The sequence below is a fragment of the Suillus clintonianus genome (assembly GCF_016758775.1).
Source record: "Suillus clintonianus strain FC179 chromosome Unknown DEU56scaffold_50, whole genome shotgun sequence".
NCBI classification, from domain to species: domain Eukaryota; kingdom Fungi; phylum Basidiomycota; class Agaricomycetes; order Boletales; family Suillaceae; genus Suillus; species Suillus clintonianus.
This window is the reverse complement of record NW_024539274.1, coordinates 33,752-49,517: the sequence shown is the minus strand read 5'-3', so window position 1 is coordinate 49,517 and position 15,766 is coordinate 33,752. Positions and strand designations below refer to the sequence as shown.

The 15,766-nt window shown below is 46.9% G+C and overlaps 5 protein-coding genes across 5 annotated transcripts; 1 reads left to right on the top strand and 4 right to left on the bottom strand.

Annotated features, from left to right (window-relative positions):
- Positions 1-1,269: 1,269 nt before the first annotated feature.
- On the bottom strand, positions 1,270-2,703 carry DEU56DRAFT_739288 (Endonuclease/exonuclease/phosphatase; the record flags this gene model as incomplete). Its single annotated transcript, XM_041348718.1, has 1 exon — positions 1,270-2,703. The coding sequence occupies one exon, from the start codon at positions 2,701-2,703 to the stop codon at positions 1,270-1,272; it is 1,434 nt and encodes a 477-aa protein (XP_041206976.1).
- An 879-nt stretch (positions 2,704-3,582) lies between these two features.
- On the bottom strand, positions 3,583-4,470 carry DEU56DRAFT_757259 (uncharacterized protein; the record flags this gene model as incomplete). Its single annotated transcript, XM_041350107.1, has 1 exon — positions 3,583-4,470. The coding sequence occupies one exon, from the start codon at positions 4,468-4,470 to the stop codon at positions 3,583-3,585; it is 888 nt and encodes a 295-aa protein (XP_041206975.1).
- A 54-nt stretch (positions 4,471-4,524) lies between these two features.
- Positions 4,525-4,872, bottom strand: DEU56DRAFT_914074 (uncharacterized protein; the record flags this gene model as incomplete). The annotated part of the gene is made up of 1 exon (XM_041357594.1): positions 4,525-4,872. One exon carries the CDS (start codon positions 4,870-4,872, stop codon positions 4,525-4,527), a length of 348 nt encoding a protein of 115 aa, XP_041206974.1.
- Positions 4,873-7,161: 2,289 nt separating this feature from the next.
- On the top strand, positions 7,162-7,655 carry DEU56DRAFT_914073 (uncharacterized protein; the record flags this gene model as incomplete). Its single annotated transcript, XM_041357593.1, has 4 exons — positions 7,162-7,180; positions 7,231-7,317; positions 7,376-7,528; positions 7,585-7,655. The coding sequence occupies 4 exons, from the start codon at positions 7,162-7,164 to the stop codon at positions 7,653-7,655; spliced, it is 330 nt and encodes a 109-aa protein (XP_041206973.1).
- Positions 7,656-8,200: 545 nt separating this feature from the next.
- Positions 8,201-10,515, bottom strand: DEU56DRAFT_952375 (cytochrome P450; the record flags this gene model as incomplete). Its single annotated transcript, XM_041359166.1, has 12 exons — positions 8,201-8,443; positions 8,498-8,791; positions 8,843-9,019; positions 9,072-9,082; positions 9,135-9,174; positions 9,223-9,281; positions 9,333-9,643; positions 9,699-9,713; positions 9,770-9,840; positions 9,891-9,972; positions 10,027-10,070; positions 10,120-10,515. The coding sequence occupies 12 exons, from the start codon at positions 10,513-10,515 to the stop codon at positions 8,291-8,293; spliced, it is 1,653 nt and encodes a 550-aa protein (XP_041206972.1). The 3' UTR covers positions 8,201-8,290.
- Between the last annotated feature and the right edge of the window lie 5,251 nt (positions 10,516-15,766).

Here is a 15,766-nt window from a genome sequence, read left to right as displayed (position 1 = left end):
CATCTTCTTCTGTTATGTCCGCATAGGCCGTCATCATTTGTGAGAGTCTTATCGGGTTGAATATTGATCTTTTAGGTATAAATCCGCTTTGATCTGGGTGGATTATGGGGTGGATTTCTCTAGCGAGTTGCATGGCTAGCGTTTTCGTGAGTAGTTTGTAGTCTGTATTTAGTAGAGTTATTGGGCAGTAATTTTCTATCTCTGATCTGTCTTTTTTTTTGTATAGGGGACACATCCAGCCTAAGGCGAAATTGGAGTCTCTTGTGATTCCATATGTTTGGATGTCAGTTAGCACTATGGTAAGTGTTTTTATCACGTCAAAGCTTGGTTTATTTTTGATTTGATGTTCTTTATGTCTTTCGTGTAGTATTTTCCATGTTTCATACGAGATTCTGTCTATGCCCGTTGCGCTCCCGGCTTTGGATGAGTATAGAGCGTCTTTCACGTCTTGTTCTGTGATTAGTTCATTTAGAGGGCTGTTTGGTGAGTTCATCTTCTATTCATTTGGGATTTCTGACATAGTTTTTACTATGGCTTCACGTCTGTGTACGCTGTTATTTAGGTGTTGGCTGATGTCTTGGAGTTTTTATGGTATGTTCTTGCGATTTCAGACATTTCTTCTGACTTGGTTGTATATCTATTTGTGTTTGGGATTCGCAGTCTGTGTATCACGTCTCTCGGTTGTCTTGGTTTGTTCATTTTTGACCAATACTTACTTATTGTTTCTCCTTTTAGCGCTGAGCGAAAGAGATTCTGTGTAGCCTGTTAGAGTAGACTACCGATCTGTATGAGTGCAAGTGTAATAGCTCGTCCCAAGGGGATTGCTACTGAAGGAAGTCTTCGCAATAAATGCGAAGGAATCAATCCGACGGGCTTAAGATCTGAGCGGCGGACACACAGGTGAAGTCCGGTTTAAGGAAAGGAGTGTCCGGACGGAGGATGGTTCGCGAGGAACAGATATCTAGCGGTACGATGATCAAGGTGTCAAGGTGTCAAGGTGTCGGGGTGTCAAGGTTTCAAGGTCTCGAGGTAACGAGCTACCGGAAGTAGTCCGAGGTGCGGGAAGAGGTCCGTTGCAACGTGGAAGACTAAGGGGACTTTGTTGATCACACGGACTTAGATATAAATCCAAGGGAGCAAAAGGGAAGTGATATTGGCAGAGTATGACGCAACTATTTATCTTAATCCGTAAGAACTCGGGATCCGTTTAAGCGACAGTAGTATAGGCGAGTCCATAGCGCGATAATATGTAAGGGACGGTAAGCGGCCTCATGTATGGGAATGTACATGTAAAACAGTCTGCTGCTTGATCAGAGTGATAAAAGGAGAGAAATGACGCACCAATGGGGATGGATGGACATGGATGGACAGGGACGAGGGGCAATTGAGGGAATCCGTCGCGGGTTGCGTATCCGTTAGGTGTCCAGGAGGGACGGGAGTCGATGGAATAGGCCGGATGAGTGTGAACATGAATACCTGACCAGGTGAGCTCCGGATCGTGCATAACGGGCGATTGTGAGGCTGGCGCCGGAATGTTTGGTACAGCGCCCATTGTGCTTGGGCTTTTAGGTGAGCGTTTTTGTACCTTTTTCTGTCTAGTTGCTCAAGTTGTTGTTCTAGGATGATTTTGTTTTGTCTCTGGTCGATCGAGGTGTCGATGTCTGGTGCGTTAGATGATGCCCTTATGTCTTTTTGTATTTTTTTAATTCTTCGGTTAATTTTTGCGATGCGTGTTTTGGCCTCGTGTTTGACTACTTCGTTCATTTGGGATTTGAAGTTTTCCCATATTGATTGCGGGTTTTCATTCTTGGTGCGGTTTCCGTCTATACTCTTATTTTCGATTTTTTCTAGAGTTTTTATTCCTAATGTTTCTATTTTTTCAATTAAGGTTTTGTCGGTAAGTATTTCAAGTGGCCATAACCATCTTCCCTTTCCAATGTGCGGGAGACCTGGTGGGGCAAAGCGGGTAGTTACAATGTTATGATCCGTGGGAATTGGGCATAGGTATGATTTCCAGTTCGAGACGCTTTCATGGTGTGTGGTTGACATATAGATTCTATCTAAATGGGACATGGAATTGGTGTTACTATTGAACGTGAACAGTCGTGTTCTTGGGTGGGTGTGTCGCCACATATCTTGTATGTTTTCGCTAGTTCTGAATTCTCTTAGGGCCTCTACTGCTTGTTCATTGTCAAATCTTGATAGCGCTCTATCTAGTGGGTCTTCTGTTACATTAAAATCTCCCACCATGAAGTCAATTGATCCTAGGTTATTTTGTGACCATTTTGTCTTTATAGTGTTCCAGAACGTTGGGTGTTCGTTGTGATTGTTGGGTGCATAAATGTTAAGAATTTTAATAACCTCCTCATTGTGCCATTTGATTGATAGGGCTATCGCTCTACCAGGGATTAGTACTGTTAGTTTTGCTTCTGACGTGTTGATCATTTCTTTGTTTAGTACGAAGGCTATACCGGCGGAGTTTCCGGGGCGTGTCGGATCTTGTGAGTTGAGCATTAATAGACGTCTAGAGTATAGCGATCTTATTTGTTCTTCGTGTTCATTGGTTAGGTGTGTTTCTTGTAGACATAGGATACTTAGTTTTTCTTCTCTAATTGTTTGATTTATTATAGACCACTTGGATATTGGGCTCGTGCCCAGAGTTGTCGAGGCTCTACCTTTGACGTTTAGTGTGGCGAGGGTCATGTTAGCGCGTGTACGCTTGTGTGGGTTGGTGTATGCTGTGTTTTCACTTGCCTGGTGTGGCTGGGGATGGACTACGCCTCCGAACTCCCCTGGGGCGTCATTAGGGGGCTCTCGGGCGATGGAAAGAGACCTCCCTCTGCTCCTGGGGAGGCAAATACCATGACCGAAGATATGACCGGGGGGAAGGGGGAAGGGGGAAGGGGGAAGGGGGAAGGGGGGAAGGGGGAAGGGGGAAGGGGGAAGGGGAAGGGGGAAGGGGGGAAGGGGGAAGGGGGAAGGGGGAAGGGGGGAAGGGGGAAGGGGGGGGTTTGTTACTTGGTTGGTAGTCGGTATTACTTAGCTTGTCATGCGACTATAGAAAAGCCAGGGATAGCATTACCCAGCTACCCGGGGGGACTATGTTTGTCAAGTTCGAAAATATTTGTGCCCAAAACACTCGTACTTCCTACTATTGAGAAACTTAAGCCTCTCGGCACGGCTCATCCAAACCTAAATAGGTTTCCGTGGTCTGGTGTGCACCATGCGTGGTGAGACGACTCTCGCTTTCCTGTCTTGTTCACACAATCAGTATATGTGGGCAGAGGGTCTTAGGGTTTCAATTTGGGTCTCGCATGAATCGAGATTAGTTTATAACATCTCACTTTCGCGATAGGTTTTGGGCCTATGCCGGGGATGTTATAGTGGGTTTTCGGTAATGGTTTTGTGAGCGTTAAACGACTAGGATTATGGAATGCAAACTGCGCTACTACATACGTGAGCTAGGGAGTGATATTTGGAATGGTGGGGGGTTTTGGGAAGGGCTGAATGGGGTTTTCGTATGGTACGAGATGTTCTGATATATGACAGTGTATCGTTCTGGGGTTGATTTGATGGGTGGTTCTAGGTATTACATCCGGACCTTCCGCCTCTCGCTCTACCGGTTTGTCTAGATGCATTAATGGTATTTCTACTCCCTACTTTGGGGCCGTTCCATAAAGGTACGTTGGGGAAGGGGCACAGGCCTCGTGGGTGGGCGAGGGAATGACAGATTGGGCATGGTGATAAAGCTACAGCTACCCCGCATCCGTCTAGACCCGTTGGGTAGTCTAGGATGTGTAGGAAACCTCTGAGGTCGGTCCATGTCTTCGCGTCATTGGAGGGGCTGACCGCGAATATGTTGAAACGCGGAACCGAGAGTCCCCCCGTGATCTTGAAATCCAGATGTTCGACGCGGACGGATCTGATTAAGTCCCACGTGGCTTTGTAGACGTGCTCTTCTTCCTTGATTTCACTCATTGAGAATATGTTGTTTATCCGGTGTCTGTTTTCTTCATGTGCCCAGACGTCCGCAACTGTTTTCCCGATGATTTCGGCATTGGCTGTAGTGAAGCCGGAGGGGCAGAATAGTAATTCTGGGGGGTGGGGACAGCCGAAAGGGAGAGCTTCGAATGTGATATCATTGGCGGCCCAGATACGTTGGTCAAGGATGATATTCCTGGTTTCTTCTGATACATTGTGAACTAGGAAGCCGGTGGGAAAGTCTTTGGAGTCTCTACCGCCCTGGGGTTGTGGGGGAGAGACTCGTACTGGGGGTGCGCCTTGGTGTACGAAGTTTGCTATGATAGCGATGTTCACACGGATTCTTTCAGCAATGATTGCGGCTTTTTCGAAAACATCTCTTCCCGAGTGGTCGAAGACACGGACCATGAATTTCGGGTGTTGGACCTGGAACCAGGCGAGTAAGACTTTGTTTTCTAGGTGGTCGAAGATCTGAGCAGAATGGGACATGTGGATTTTAGGGAAGCCTCCGATGGGGGTAGGTGTGAATTGGGGGAGAGTGGTTCAGTGGTTGGGGCCATCTTGGCGTAGAACAGATCTATTCTTTTCCGCGAGGGCTAAGTGAGCGAGGATGGATTCTTCTTCTGGTGTCGTTGCATGTGGGGCTGTTGGGCTAACTGGCGCGCTCATGGGTTGTGTTGGTGTGTCTGGGGGGGATCGCGAAGTTGTTGGGGATGGTGGGGGTGGTAGGAAGTTAGGTATTTGGTCCATATCGTCGTTGTCGGGGAGGGTATTCGGAGGGGAATACTTTGGTCCCGAATGGGTGGTTTGGAGTGCAGGACAAGGGGTACTGGGGTAGGGACGAGTGGATTGTGATAGAGATTTTATTGAGGTCGTCTCTTTATCCTTCATCTTCAGTTGGACGGTTTGTCAGAATTGTTAGAGGTTAGTTTTTATACATTGTTTTTTAAGTGCTGTTTCATCGGGGGTTCTTAGGTAGGGGGTCAGTGTTGGCTTCGTGGCCGGGTTCATCTCAGGTGGGGGTATGAGTTTGTGTTAATGTATCTGCGGGTGAGGTGTGAATTTCTCAAGGTATCTTGATGGGTATGCTGTGTGGTTGTGCGTCATTACTTGGTCTCTGTCGATTTACGTTTGGGTGTTATCTTACTACTTTTTAGGGCCGATGTTTATTGGTGAGAGCGGTGTGTTTTGTGCTTATGGGCTATGTGGGTTCTGACGTGGGGTGTTTATTGATGTATCCTAGGGGTGATGCATTGGTGTGGCGTTTGTTTTCGTTAGTATCATGTTTTTATTATTCATTTCCTTCCTCAGGACAGTGTTTTGGTGGGAAAATCTTGGTGTGTTGGATTTTGCGTGTTTGATGTTTTCGTGTAGCGGGGGGTGGGTATTTATGGTTCGCGGGGGCGGTTCTTAGGATTTTTAGGGTCTTTGTGGGAGGAGCGTTTTGTGGTTTTATTGCATTTTGGGTGTGTTTTGTTTTTATATTTGACGTGTTTGGAGTGAGCTGTGTTTGGGGATTGTCCTTGGGTGTTACGAGTATTGACATGTGATTCAGGTTGATGGAATTCTTATGTAGAGCGGGTATTGTTTTGATAACTGGTGTATTTTTTGGAACGATTCAGATGTGTATGGGGCCAGTTGTTAGCTGTGAGCCTTAGTGGCTCGACCTTGCCCACAATTTTTGTTGGAGTCCAAAAGTCCGAGGGAGACAGGAGATGAGGAATAAGGTACGAGCGCAGTCGTGACGTCGCTAGACGTGCGCCCCCCTCGAGATATGTCTCAGACTTATATCACTTACCCTATTCCACCCATTCCATCCGTACGATAAAGTGCGTGTACCGCCGTCGACACATCTCAGTCTTCTACCCAGAAACTGAGATGTAAGTCCTTATACCGTTTATTCCAGTAGCAACTAACAAATACATTTAGTCTATCTAACTAGGTACATACTTGTCAATGCACGAGTCTTCTACCCAGAAACTGAGATTCTATCTAACTAGACTTCCCTCCGCGTGCGCTCTCATCCTCTGTTCACCAGAATTTTATGCGTGGGAAAAACTGACCATGGTGGTGGTTCAGAGTCAAGGGCCCCCAGATACTTTTTTTATTGCTTCTAGTGCCTTCTTTGGTATCTGCCCTGTCTCCTTTCCTCCGTTTCCCCGTTTCCCTCTAGCGCCCTCCCTTGGCTTCCTGTATCTACATCCCGCATCCTGCAGGCAGCAGCACCTTTGAGGCCTTTTCATCATGTAGGCCTACTTCCGTGTGGACTTTCGCCACATCCTCAGGCCCGTTGTTTCACTAGTACTGTTGGTTGCCGCTGCCCTGTATACTCTCCTTGTCAGGTGTACCAGTATTGCACGCTACGTTCGGGGTTTTTGCAATCAATGCATATTCTACTTTTGGACTCGTGCGCCCGCTAGGCCGTTACCAACCTCTTGTATATGTTTTTATATTTCGAATCTCAGTGCTGTAATTGTATCACGATCACGGCCCCCACACCCACGCAAATCGCCACGAGCCCTCCGACTTGCTACAATCAACATCAACACTATTGGCCACCTCGACACCACCCGCCGCCGCCGCCACAATGCCCCAAACGGGTGTTTGATTCCTGCCTTTGCGCTTGTTTCAACGCAGACAAGCTGTCGGGTTGCACAGATACTTCAGCAGACGACTCCTAGTGCTGTCACTGCCTGTTTGGCTTGTAGGTTGCGGCTAGAACTTCACGCTGGTTCTTCCCTTTCGCATGCCATAACAGTAGTATTCTACAACTATCTCCCACGATGTCCCGTCCATGCTGTGCTGGACCGCATTATTAATTGGCGGACACTGACATCTATTCGTGAACAGATTTTTTTAGGTTTAGAAGCGCAAGAAATCACGTCTTCCCAGACGCAGGGAAAACAACAAGCAAGCCTCGCCACAACCATCCAGTTGTGCAGCACTCAGTGTCATGTGTTTCTGCGAGATAAACAACTGCCGTCTCAGGTGATAGCTCGCCAAACGGCAAGCGTCGCGACTGCGAGAATCTCCATATGCATTCCGGTATCGTTCATCATACATATTTGATTGGTATATATGCTAATGCGGAAGGCGCAAATCAGTGATGGACGTCCTGTAGCCGATCAAATTTCAAACACAGCGCATGGTAAGTGCAATCAATTGCTGAAATATGTAGTCATGCGCCAACTTGATGGAAGTACGACGAGGGACAGTGTGTTCTTCGTCTCAATACTCACTTCACCACAGACAAGGAAGACAAACCAAAGCGTGCCCCAAGCGCATACAACCTCTTCGTACAAGCCCACATGAAAGAGTGGAAGGATGCATGTCCGAGTGCGTATATGCGCATATATGCGTCCCTCCCATGTCTAACACGTCTCAAAGATTGCAGCAATGTGGTGGGAAGCGCCCGAGAACCCCAATCGTGGCAAGGAGGTCAAACTCAGGAAGCCAAAAGCTGCAGCTGGCACACCTAAAGCCAAAGCTAGCCACCGTCAAGTGATGTCGAGAATTCCGGCAAGGTCAACGACGAGTAATGCATCGTGTATGTTTGCTTTCTTCTTTCACGCCGTCACGTTCACTGAGGTCTGCAGTCCCCAGTTTCTCTTCCGTTGCTCCTGACATTATATTTCTCCGTAATCATTCACTGCACGCTTCCACATATCCCCTGAGTTGTAGAGCCTTGTGTATGCTACATTGTAGCCATTTATTCAGATAGACGTCGCCGAATACACATAGTCTCTCCACCGTTGTGGCTTGATCACACCGAAAGTCTGGCACTCTTCGGCTGGTGCTCGAAAATATCTAGGGAGATTTACCTTGTGAGCTTAGGGCGTCAGTATGGTGCGTGCCTGAAATGTACTGACAGATAAGTAAGGGCAAGCTTCCTTTGATGTCTAGTGTACATTTAAAGCACGCTATCACTCGAGGTGCAAGTTAAAATGCGAGATAATATTGATATGCATTATTTATGGCACAGCGGAAGACACTACAACGGGGGTCATATAACAATCAAAAGTATAATCCAAGGTGCAAAATGTTGTCCGTGTTCTGCATGTTCGTGAAGAATCATCCATGTGTCGAGGAGGTTCTTGATGCGTTTTGCCTTGTTAGTAGTTCGTTCTTGTCCTGGTGACTTCTCGAACAGGCGTTGTTCGAAGACGGACAGATCATACAGCCTCAGGTCAACGTCAGGGTGGATCACATCTGTGCTTCTGCAGGCTGACAGAGCTATACACATGTCATTTAAGAGTCCCAGTCGCGAATAAGTGAGGAATATGTGAAGCTGCTAGTGCAGCATAACCGGTCATTGATACCGACGAACTTTCAAAGGTACTCCAGTGGAATCTTCTCCAACAACCCGCGGACGAGGCAAAATCCCCCTCACAACCTCGACCCAAGTATTCGGTCCATCCCGCATCTCAAACACGAAGTTCTTCACCAGAACCGACAAAACTGTCTGTATCGCAGTGAGTAACGTCGAAACTCTAACAAGCTGATCCGTAGCAATCACCTTGAACTCCGTAATCGCGAAATCTTTTCCAAGACACGTCCTCGGGCCGTCGACAAACGTCAGCAAATGCTTATGGCCTTGGACTTCCTTGGCCTTCCCGCTGATACCACCTTCAGCCAGCCAACGTTCAGGCTTGAATTCTTTTGCGTCAGGTCCCCAGATAGCCAAAGAGCGATTGATCGCCACGGCTGATATCATGATCAATGTCCCCTTTGCTACAGAAATGCTATCCGTCATTTCCCCGGATGCATTGCACACAGGTTCGCTCAAGGGAATAATGTCGTCTGTGCCTGCCTGTATATCTATTGTCAGGATATCTATTTGCACCCAGACAGGTGCACTCACAAGACGAATGAAATCGGGCGCCGGAGGATGGAGTCGTAGAACTTCATGAACAACCGCATCCAAGTATGGGAGTGTGGCCTTTAATTGGTCGTATGTCAGATCAGCACCAAACGCAAGTAGTTCCTCTCTAAGTCTGGTTTGGGCATCAGGGTGTTGCGATAGCTCGATCAGCGCCCACTGATCATCACATGAATGATGTGCACAGACATTATCGGACAGTAGGACTTACCGTAAGACCGACTGCCAGGGAAGAATAAGTCAATGTGATAGCACTGCACAAGAATCAACTCACTGGCTGTCGCCTCATAACCCGCGACAAGTAAAACCTTCATCTGCAGGATGTCAGCTTTCAAATCATGGCTGTCATAATCTCCACGGACCTGAGCCACTACTTCCTCCTTGGACATATGGAGCTCAGTATCCTGGCTTTCAGATTTGACTGACCATCGTGTCAATCAGGGGAATACCGTGAATCATGTGAAGAGCATACACAACAATCCAATGATGGACTTCTCCTCGTCTCTCTCGGCAACATTCGCATCCTTTTCCTGACGACTGCGAATCAACAAGTCGTCCGATATTTCTCCCATGGTTATACCGACTTTCTTGAACAGCTTCATTCTCTTTGTGGGGATCTTGGTGAAGATGGCAAACGCTGATGCAAGCAGGTCAAAGGCTTGGTTCAATGCTGAGGCCTGCAAGTTGCTTCCGAAAGTGTCAAACACCTCGGTCACGCTGGCGCGCTTGCCATCGAGCGAGCCAAAATCATGGGAGAAACCAGCAATGCCAATCGTATCCAGACTGATATTGCGTCATTCAATTCGAGGCTTCAATAGCAAAAAGAATCATCACGTACGATATATGATTCATCCTTGAAGTTATTTCGATTAGGAATGATACTTTGTTCAAGCCAGAAAAGTTACGCACCAGTTTTGAACTTCAATGACAGCGTTCCCATCTTTGTTCAATTCTATAGTGGTATCCCATGCACCTTTGGCCTGTAACGTTTCAAGCTCAGAGATACATTTCCCACATTGCGAGTCCTTACCTTGTATGCTGAGTCATAAAACACTGATGTGAGTTTTCGGATGGCTCCATTACTGAAAGCTGGTGCAAGGGCCTTCCGCTGCCTGATTCACAGGTAGTCAATTAGTCTCTGGCGCAAGGACAAAAACTGAACGCACTTCCTGTGTTGTTCACCATGAGACCATAGTATCCCTCTGCCGAGCTGACAAAAGATATCAGATAGATGAGGTAAGAAGAGGACGTTGACATACTGATGCCTCCATAAATGCCAACGAAGAGGGCGTCTGCATATAGGTCCACGTCTCCCGGGCATACAAATGTGCTATAGCTTTTGGGTCACACAACACGAGCATATTTTGTCCGAGGACACCCGGAATCATATACACTACCCCATATTCTGTGGCCCAATGTTCGAACATTGCACCACTATCATGGGATGAGTCGAGGTCGCGGGAAACACCATATATGAAGCTGGTACGAGGTGGACCCCGCAGTTGAGTCGTCTTTGACCGCAAGCGAAGCACCCTTAGGACTTTGACAAAAGCCCATAGTGCAGCAAAGGAACCAGCGACATTGAGTGCGCCAACCAAACGTGCAGTTGTCCAGAGACTTGATGGAGAGGGTAAAGCGATGGTAGATGTGTTCATTGTTGTGTTGAATACTGTTGTGTTTGATTCGATGTGGGACCTAGGTCATCTATTGGGAGATTTATAGCCATGTCTGTGGCAGCGCTAAGACTAAGAGGTTCACTGGCTTGCGGTAGGAACATGACTGTCTTGAATGCGGGCCCGAGTGATTCCCCTCCGGCACCGGTGTTTATCGTCAGAAATAATAATTCAAAGAAGCCGAAACCTATGTAAGTGCGGAGCACCACTTGGAGCTAAGTGGACGAACTAGCCAATCTGCACGAGTGACTGTCATACGGTGCAAATATTAAATGGGAGCACATTCAAGCTTGCAAGCATGATTAGTCGACTGAATGTTGGTATGCAGACTTACACAGAGGTAGGTAGCATTAAGTTCGTGCCGTGAAGCTAAGCAGCACACTTCTGGCTGGGTCCTGGAGAAAATGCGCAGCTCTATCAGGCATGCGGTTATGGCGCTGGATCTGTTCAACTATTCTTACACACAACATGCACACATACACAAAGGATTTACATAACACAGAGTCGCGTACCGTTGCCGAGATGTATCAGGATGCTTTGGGATTAGCGTGACTTCCCGTTTTGGTAACACCGCACGACAACAAAATCGAGCTTGCTGTTGAGGACAGCGAGCTCAAATAGTTGCCCAATCCTTCACCCTTTTCACTGGTTCTTTTGAGGGAAAAAAAAATCAACTGTAGCTAGTTAACTATGCTTACTTTTGGACAATACAACCCTCCTTCCCCACCTCCTCCTCCCCCCACCCTGACCGCTTTTCTGGTATTTTCTGGACTCTAATTGAATACTTCTGGCTTTGTAGAAGTTATAATATATTTATACAATGAATACATCATTAATTGAGCCCATAATAAGCCCCTCAGAGCGCCCAGTATAAATACATGACAGGAATGGGTGAATATTGTAAGTTTGGAAGATATATGGTCAAAATAGCATATTTAACTAGCTACAGTTGATTTTTTTTCCCTCAAAAGAACCAGTGAAAAGGGTGAAGGATTGGGCAACTATTTGAGCTCGCTGTCCTCAACAGCAAGCTCGATTTTGTCGTCGTGCGGTGTTACCAAAACGGGAAGTCACGCTAATCCCAAAGCATCCTGATACATCTCGGCAACGGTATGCGACTCTGTGTTATGTAAATCCTTTGTGTATGTGTGCATATTGTGTGTAAGAATAGTTGAACAGATCCAGCGCCATATGCGGTTATCATGATTCGGATGTTAACAAGTCACGACTTGGGTGACTGGGACACAGTTGAATTTTGACGAACATTCGAGATTGAAGGCGAGACTGGGGCACAGTTGAATTTTAACGAACATCCGAGAATCAAGGCGATGGACTCGGAACAAGTTCTTCTTACGGACAAGCACCAATTGCGGCAACTGCCGCGATCATTCACACGAACGACGAGTGCACATCATTTCACTATGTACGTCTGCTGCTAGCTACTTAGACTCTCAGAGTCCTCCAAACGAGCCATGGAGTCAAGCACACGCTGGTTCCTCATGTTTCTGCTCATATATTCGGACACATACCAACCCTCTCACTGCTTCCGCGAGTCTTGTTTCAACAATATTTGTCTTTTTTGGCATCACCCAACGACTTGTCACAGCAGTGACTTGTAGTCCGAATGTCAAGGGATGTTACTTCGTTATAAACGAGTAACTGTGCAGTCGCGGCCGATGATCATCTCAAGACGCGGTTAGTACCGCTCCTTTCTAGGTTCCCCATGGGTTTTTGTTTGCTGTCGCTTTTGAGGTCGTGGCGGGTGTTGGCTATTAGAAATGGGATGCTCATTGGGCAGTGACATTAGGATGGCACCGCATATTCAATCAACTAAATCTGTGACCTGTCGTCTTGCAGGGACCAAGAGTCTCGGTGAGTTGACTGGCTGGATGAAAATTTCCCACATGCTCACATAAAGCGAGTCTCTTTCACCCTTCTCATTTGACTTTCACTTGCCCTAGAGTGTCCCGTATCTCGGACCCGGCGGTTGACACTTTCAATACCATCAACTCCCTCAACCTCAACCACAATTTTCTCCCCAGCTGCACCTCATACTAGGCGACATGTACCCCAAAGGTCACTTCGACGGCACCATGCAGACCACTTGGCCTCCTTGTGTATGTTCTTCCCTCATGTCTGACTATTCTTGCTATTTAGCCACTCTCAATTGGAGAGAACTTATCGATAATTTCTTTGTCAGATATACCATCGGAGTCTTGGCTACTGAAGATCAAGAACAACGATAACAGCAAGACAAAGATTGCTGCTACCGCTCAGCTCGTCAAGCACTTGCATGTGGACGTAGAATAGAGGTACGATGAGGAGTGGAAAGGTGATGCGATGGCAAGTATCGTTACAATGCATGATGTTGCAACGGAAGCCTGCGAACCCACTCTGCTAGATATGTAACAACACCTTGCATGTCACTGGCTTGCACTCATAAATATTCACATTGAGGGTTATTGAAGAAGCAAAGATATGAGATCTTCTACTCAAAAACGTAGTGATGCAATAACGTACGGGGCGGGCCACTTCTCTGTCAAATCTTCAGAACATAAACAAATAAGTATGGCAAAGAAACTTGGAAATAAAAGAAATCCCCCCGCTCCACGCAGAGTATTTGAACCCTGACAGTGGTAATCACCTCAAGGATTTCCCGTCCTACACGCTGCTGCTAGTTGCCACATGCACGCGCTCCTGGAAAGGAATTGAAGTCATGGCGGTTGCTGCGTCGGAGTCGGCCACGAGATTGGCGTTATATTCTCGAATGCTAAGTATCAGGCGTGGTCCCAGCACAAACATCTGCACTGCCTGGAAAATACCAAGCAAACCATAATAAATCTCAGTTCCCAGGGAATATGGGTCCTGTAGAAATGATGAACCGTTGCATGCAGAGATCATCGACAGAATAGCATACCCCTGATATTGTTGGAGACAAGTCGGCGCTGATCGTGAAGCAAGAAACAACAACAAAGCTAAGATGTGCAGAACTTCAGCGGAAGAAGGGAGCCACATTGGCATTGTTAGCTCACCTCGTAAAGTAAACCACGTGAGATTGTATCAACACTGTGAAGCAGTCCCCGATAACCCCTCCTGCCGACTGTCGTCGCAATTCACGGAAGTGTTTTACAGCAATCCAGATTGTGAGACATAGTGCGAGGACCTCCCATGCAGTGCCAAGCATCCAAGTCACGGGAGGCAGTAGTTGGATATTTCCTGTAAAGCCAACAGAGCATTCGTAGGTGCCAGAGAGAATGGCCTCCTCTGGTATTCGTCAATGAGCCTGTTGCACACAAGTCTTTCATCCATAATCAAGCTTACCTCCTGAAGTGTCTATTGTTGATATGACACTCAACACTCCTGCGGCGATGGTGATAGTCAGGAAGACTACAACGCAAAGTATCAACACCTTTCTGGATCGTTGATACATGGCATGTAATCGAGTGATCATGATGACTTGCGTGATGTTTCTGTTAAGTCAATATCACTGACTCATTGCAGCAATGTAGCTCACCGCCCAGTATTGCGTTCACGAAGATACCCACCCAATTTTGTGTGACGAACACAATCAGGCCTGACAAATCCAGGTGGTGATCAGCCTCGGAGGATCACACAATCAAAAGAAACTCACAGCTGTTGCAGTCATTATATTGCACCAGCTGGTAAAGAATCAGACTCACCCCTGCATTGGAGCCCAGTTGATTCGACAGGAATGGTGAGCATTGGTTCAGAGAATCAGAATACTTACTGAATCTGTCAGCGATATTGTCGGAACGTTCGCTGTATGCCGCCGGTGAGAAGAAGTAAACATGGCGTATATCAGGAGACATACTTAGAATCTGGATGCTTGTTGTGGGAGATCATTGATTAGCGCAGTGCCAATCGTTTAGAATTACAAACATACACAGCATATGATATTCCAAGATAGCGCACCTTGAATATTTTCAAGTTAGCCTGACTTGCTGACCACACTTACAACGCAAGCTACGTACACTCAGATACAGAGCGGTCATGAGTGACCAGCGTTGTCTCTGCCGCAAATTCATTGCATGTTGTTCTTTTGATGTGTGACTCTGCTCACCCAGATGAGTTCAATCTATATAGTAAACCATTCTGAGTGAGATAGATGCTTCGACAATGGCATCAACCTACCTCTTGTCCGACAGTCAAAGCTGCAGAAACTATAGTAAGAATGTACATGAGCCATTCTTGAAAGCAATCTTGCTCACCCCAATCGTACATAACCCCAGCACAGCCGGCAACTGTGAAATGTTAGATCGAGAATCGCCGTCATTGTCCAACTAGCTCTCCACGAACCTGCAAAATAGCTGTAAATATGGTACGCATTAATGGCCGGCCAGAGACTGGGATCATTTAAGACTAGAGTCATCTTGTTAGAGGATGGGGGCGAGGGAGCAGCGAAGTTGGTGGGTACTAGATATACCACAACCCAGCGCTTTCATAACCGAAATGAGCATTGATCATGGGGGCGATATCCGTTCCTGCATTGATTGACCGAAGTAAGTTGAGGTCCTGTAGAAATGGATACTCGATCTAGGGTCCCTTGATTGAATCAATGTATATGTTGGTTGTGAAGCTGCAAACCAGTCACATGCGCAGAATGTTTGAACGCCGTGACAGATCGAAGAACTGTTCATCATTTTGGCGACTCGCTTCCATTATCCAGATAGATGCTTGCTACAGATATGTCAATTCAATTCCATGATATCAGTGAAATCGAACAGCAAATCGACAAGCCTGGGTGCGATGTGACCTGAACGGTTCTTGATTAAAATCGCATTCTCTCCACTTCGCTGGATCGGGCCTGGGAGCGCAACAATGCTTCCAAGTTCATTCAACAAGGGCAAATTCTGTCCATATGACATCATAAAAGTGAAAAATGAAGCAAACAGACAACTCACCTGTCCTACCCCGTCTGCCACCCTCCGGCAAGCACAGATCTCAATGCATGATGTTTGTCCTCGTCATCAGCACCACCCGCCTTATGCGCTCATTCTGGCTATCTGCCTTGGGCCGTCATCCCACAAGGATACTGATGATCACAAAAGCACTACACTCAAATTGCGTTGTGCAGATGATGGATAGCGATCAGTGTCCAATGTCAAGACTCGGAAAATGCCACGCCATCTCTATCATATGTATATGCACAGTGTTCAATGACAGGGCCCACTCTGAGAAACGAATACGCACTTGTGATCGCGGAATATTCCAA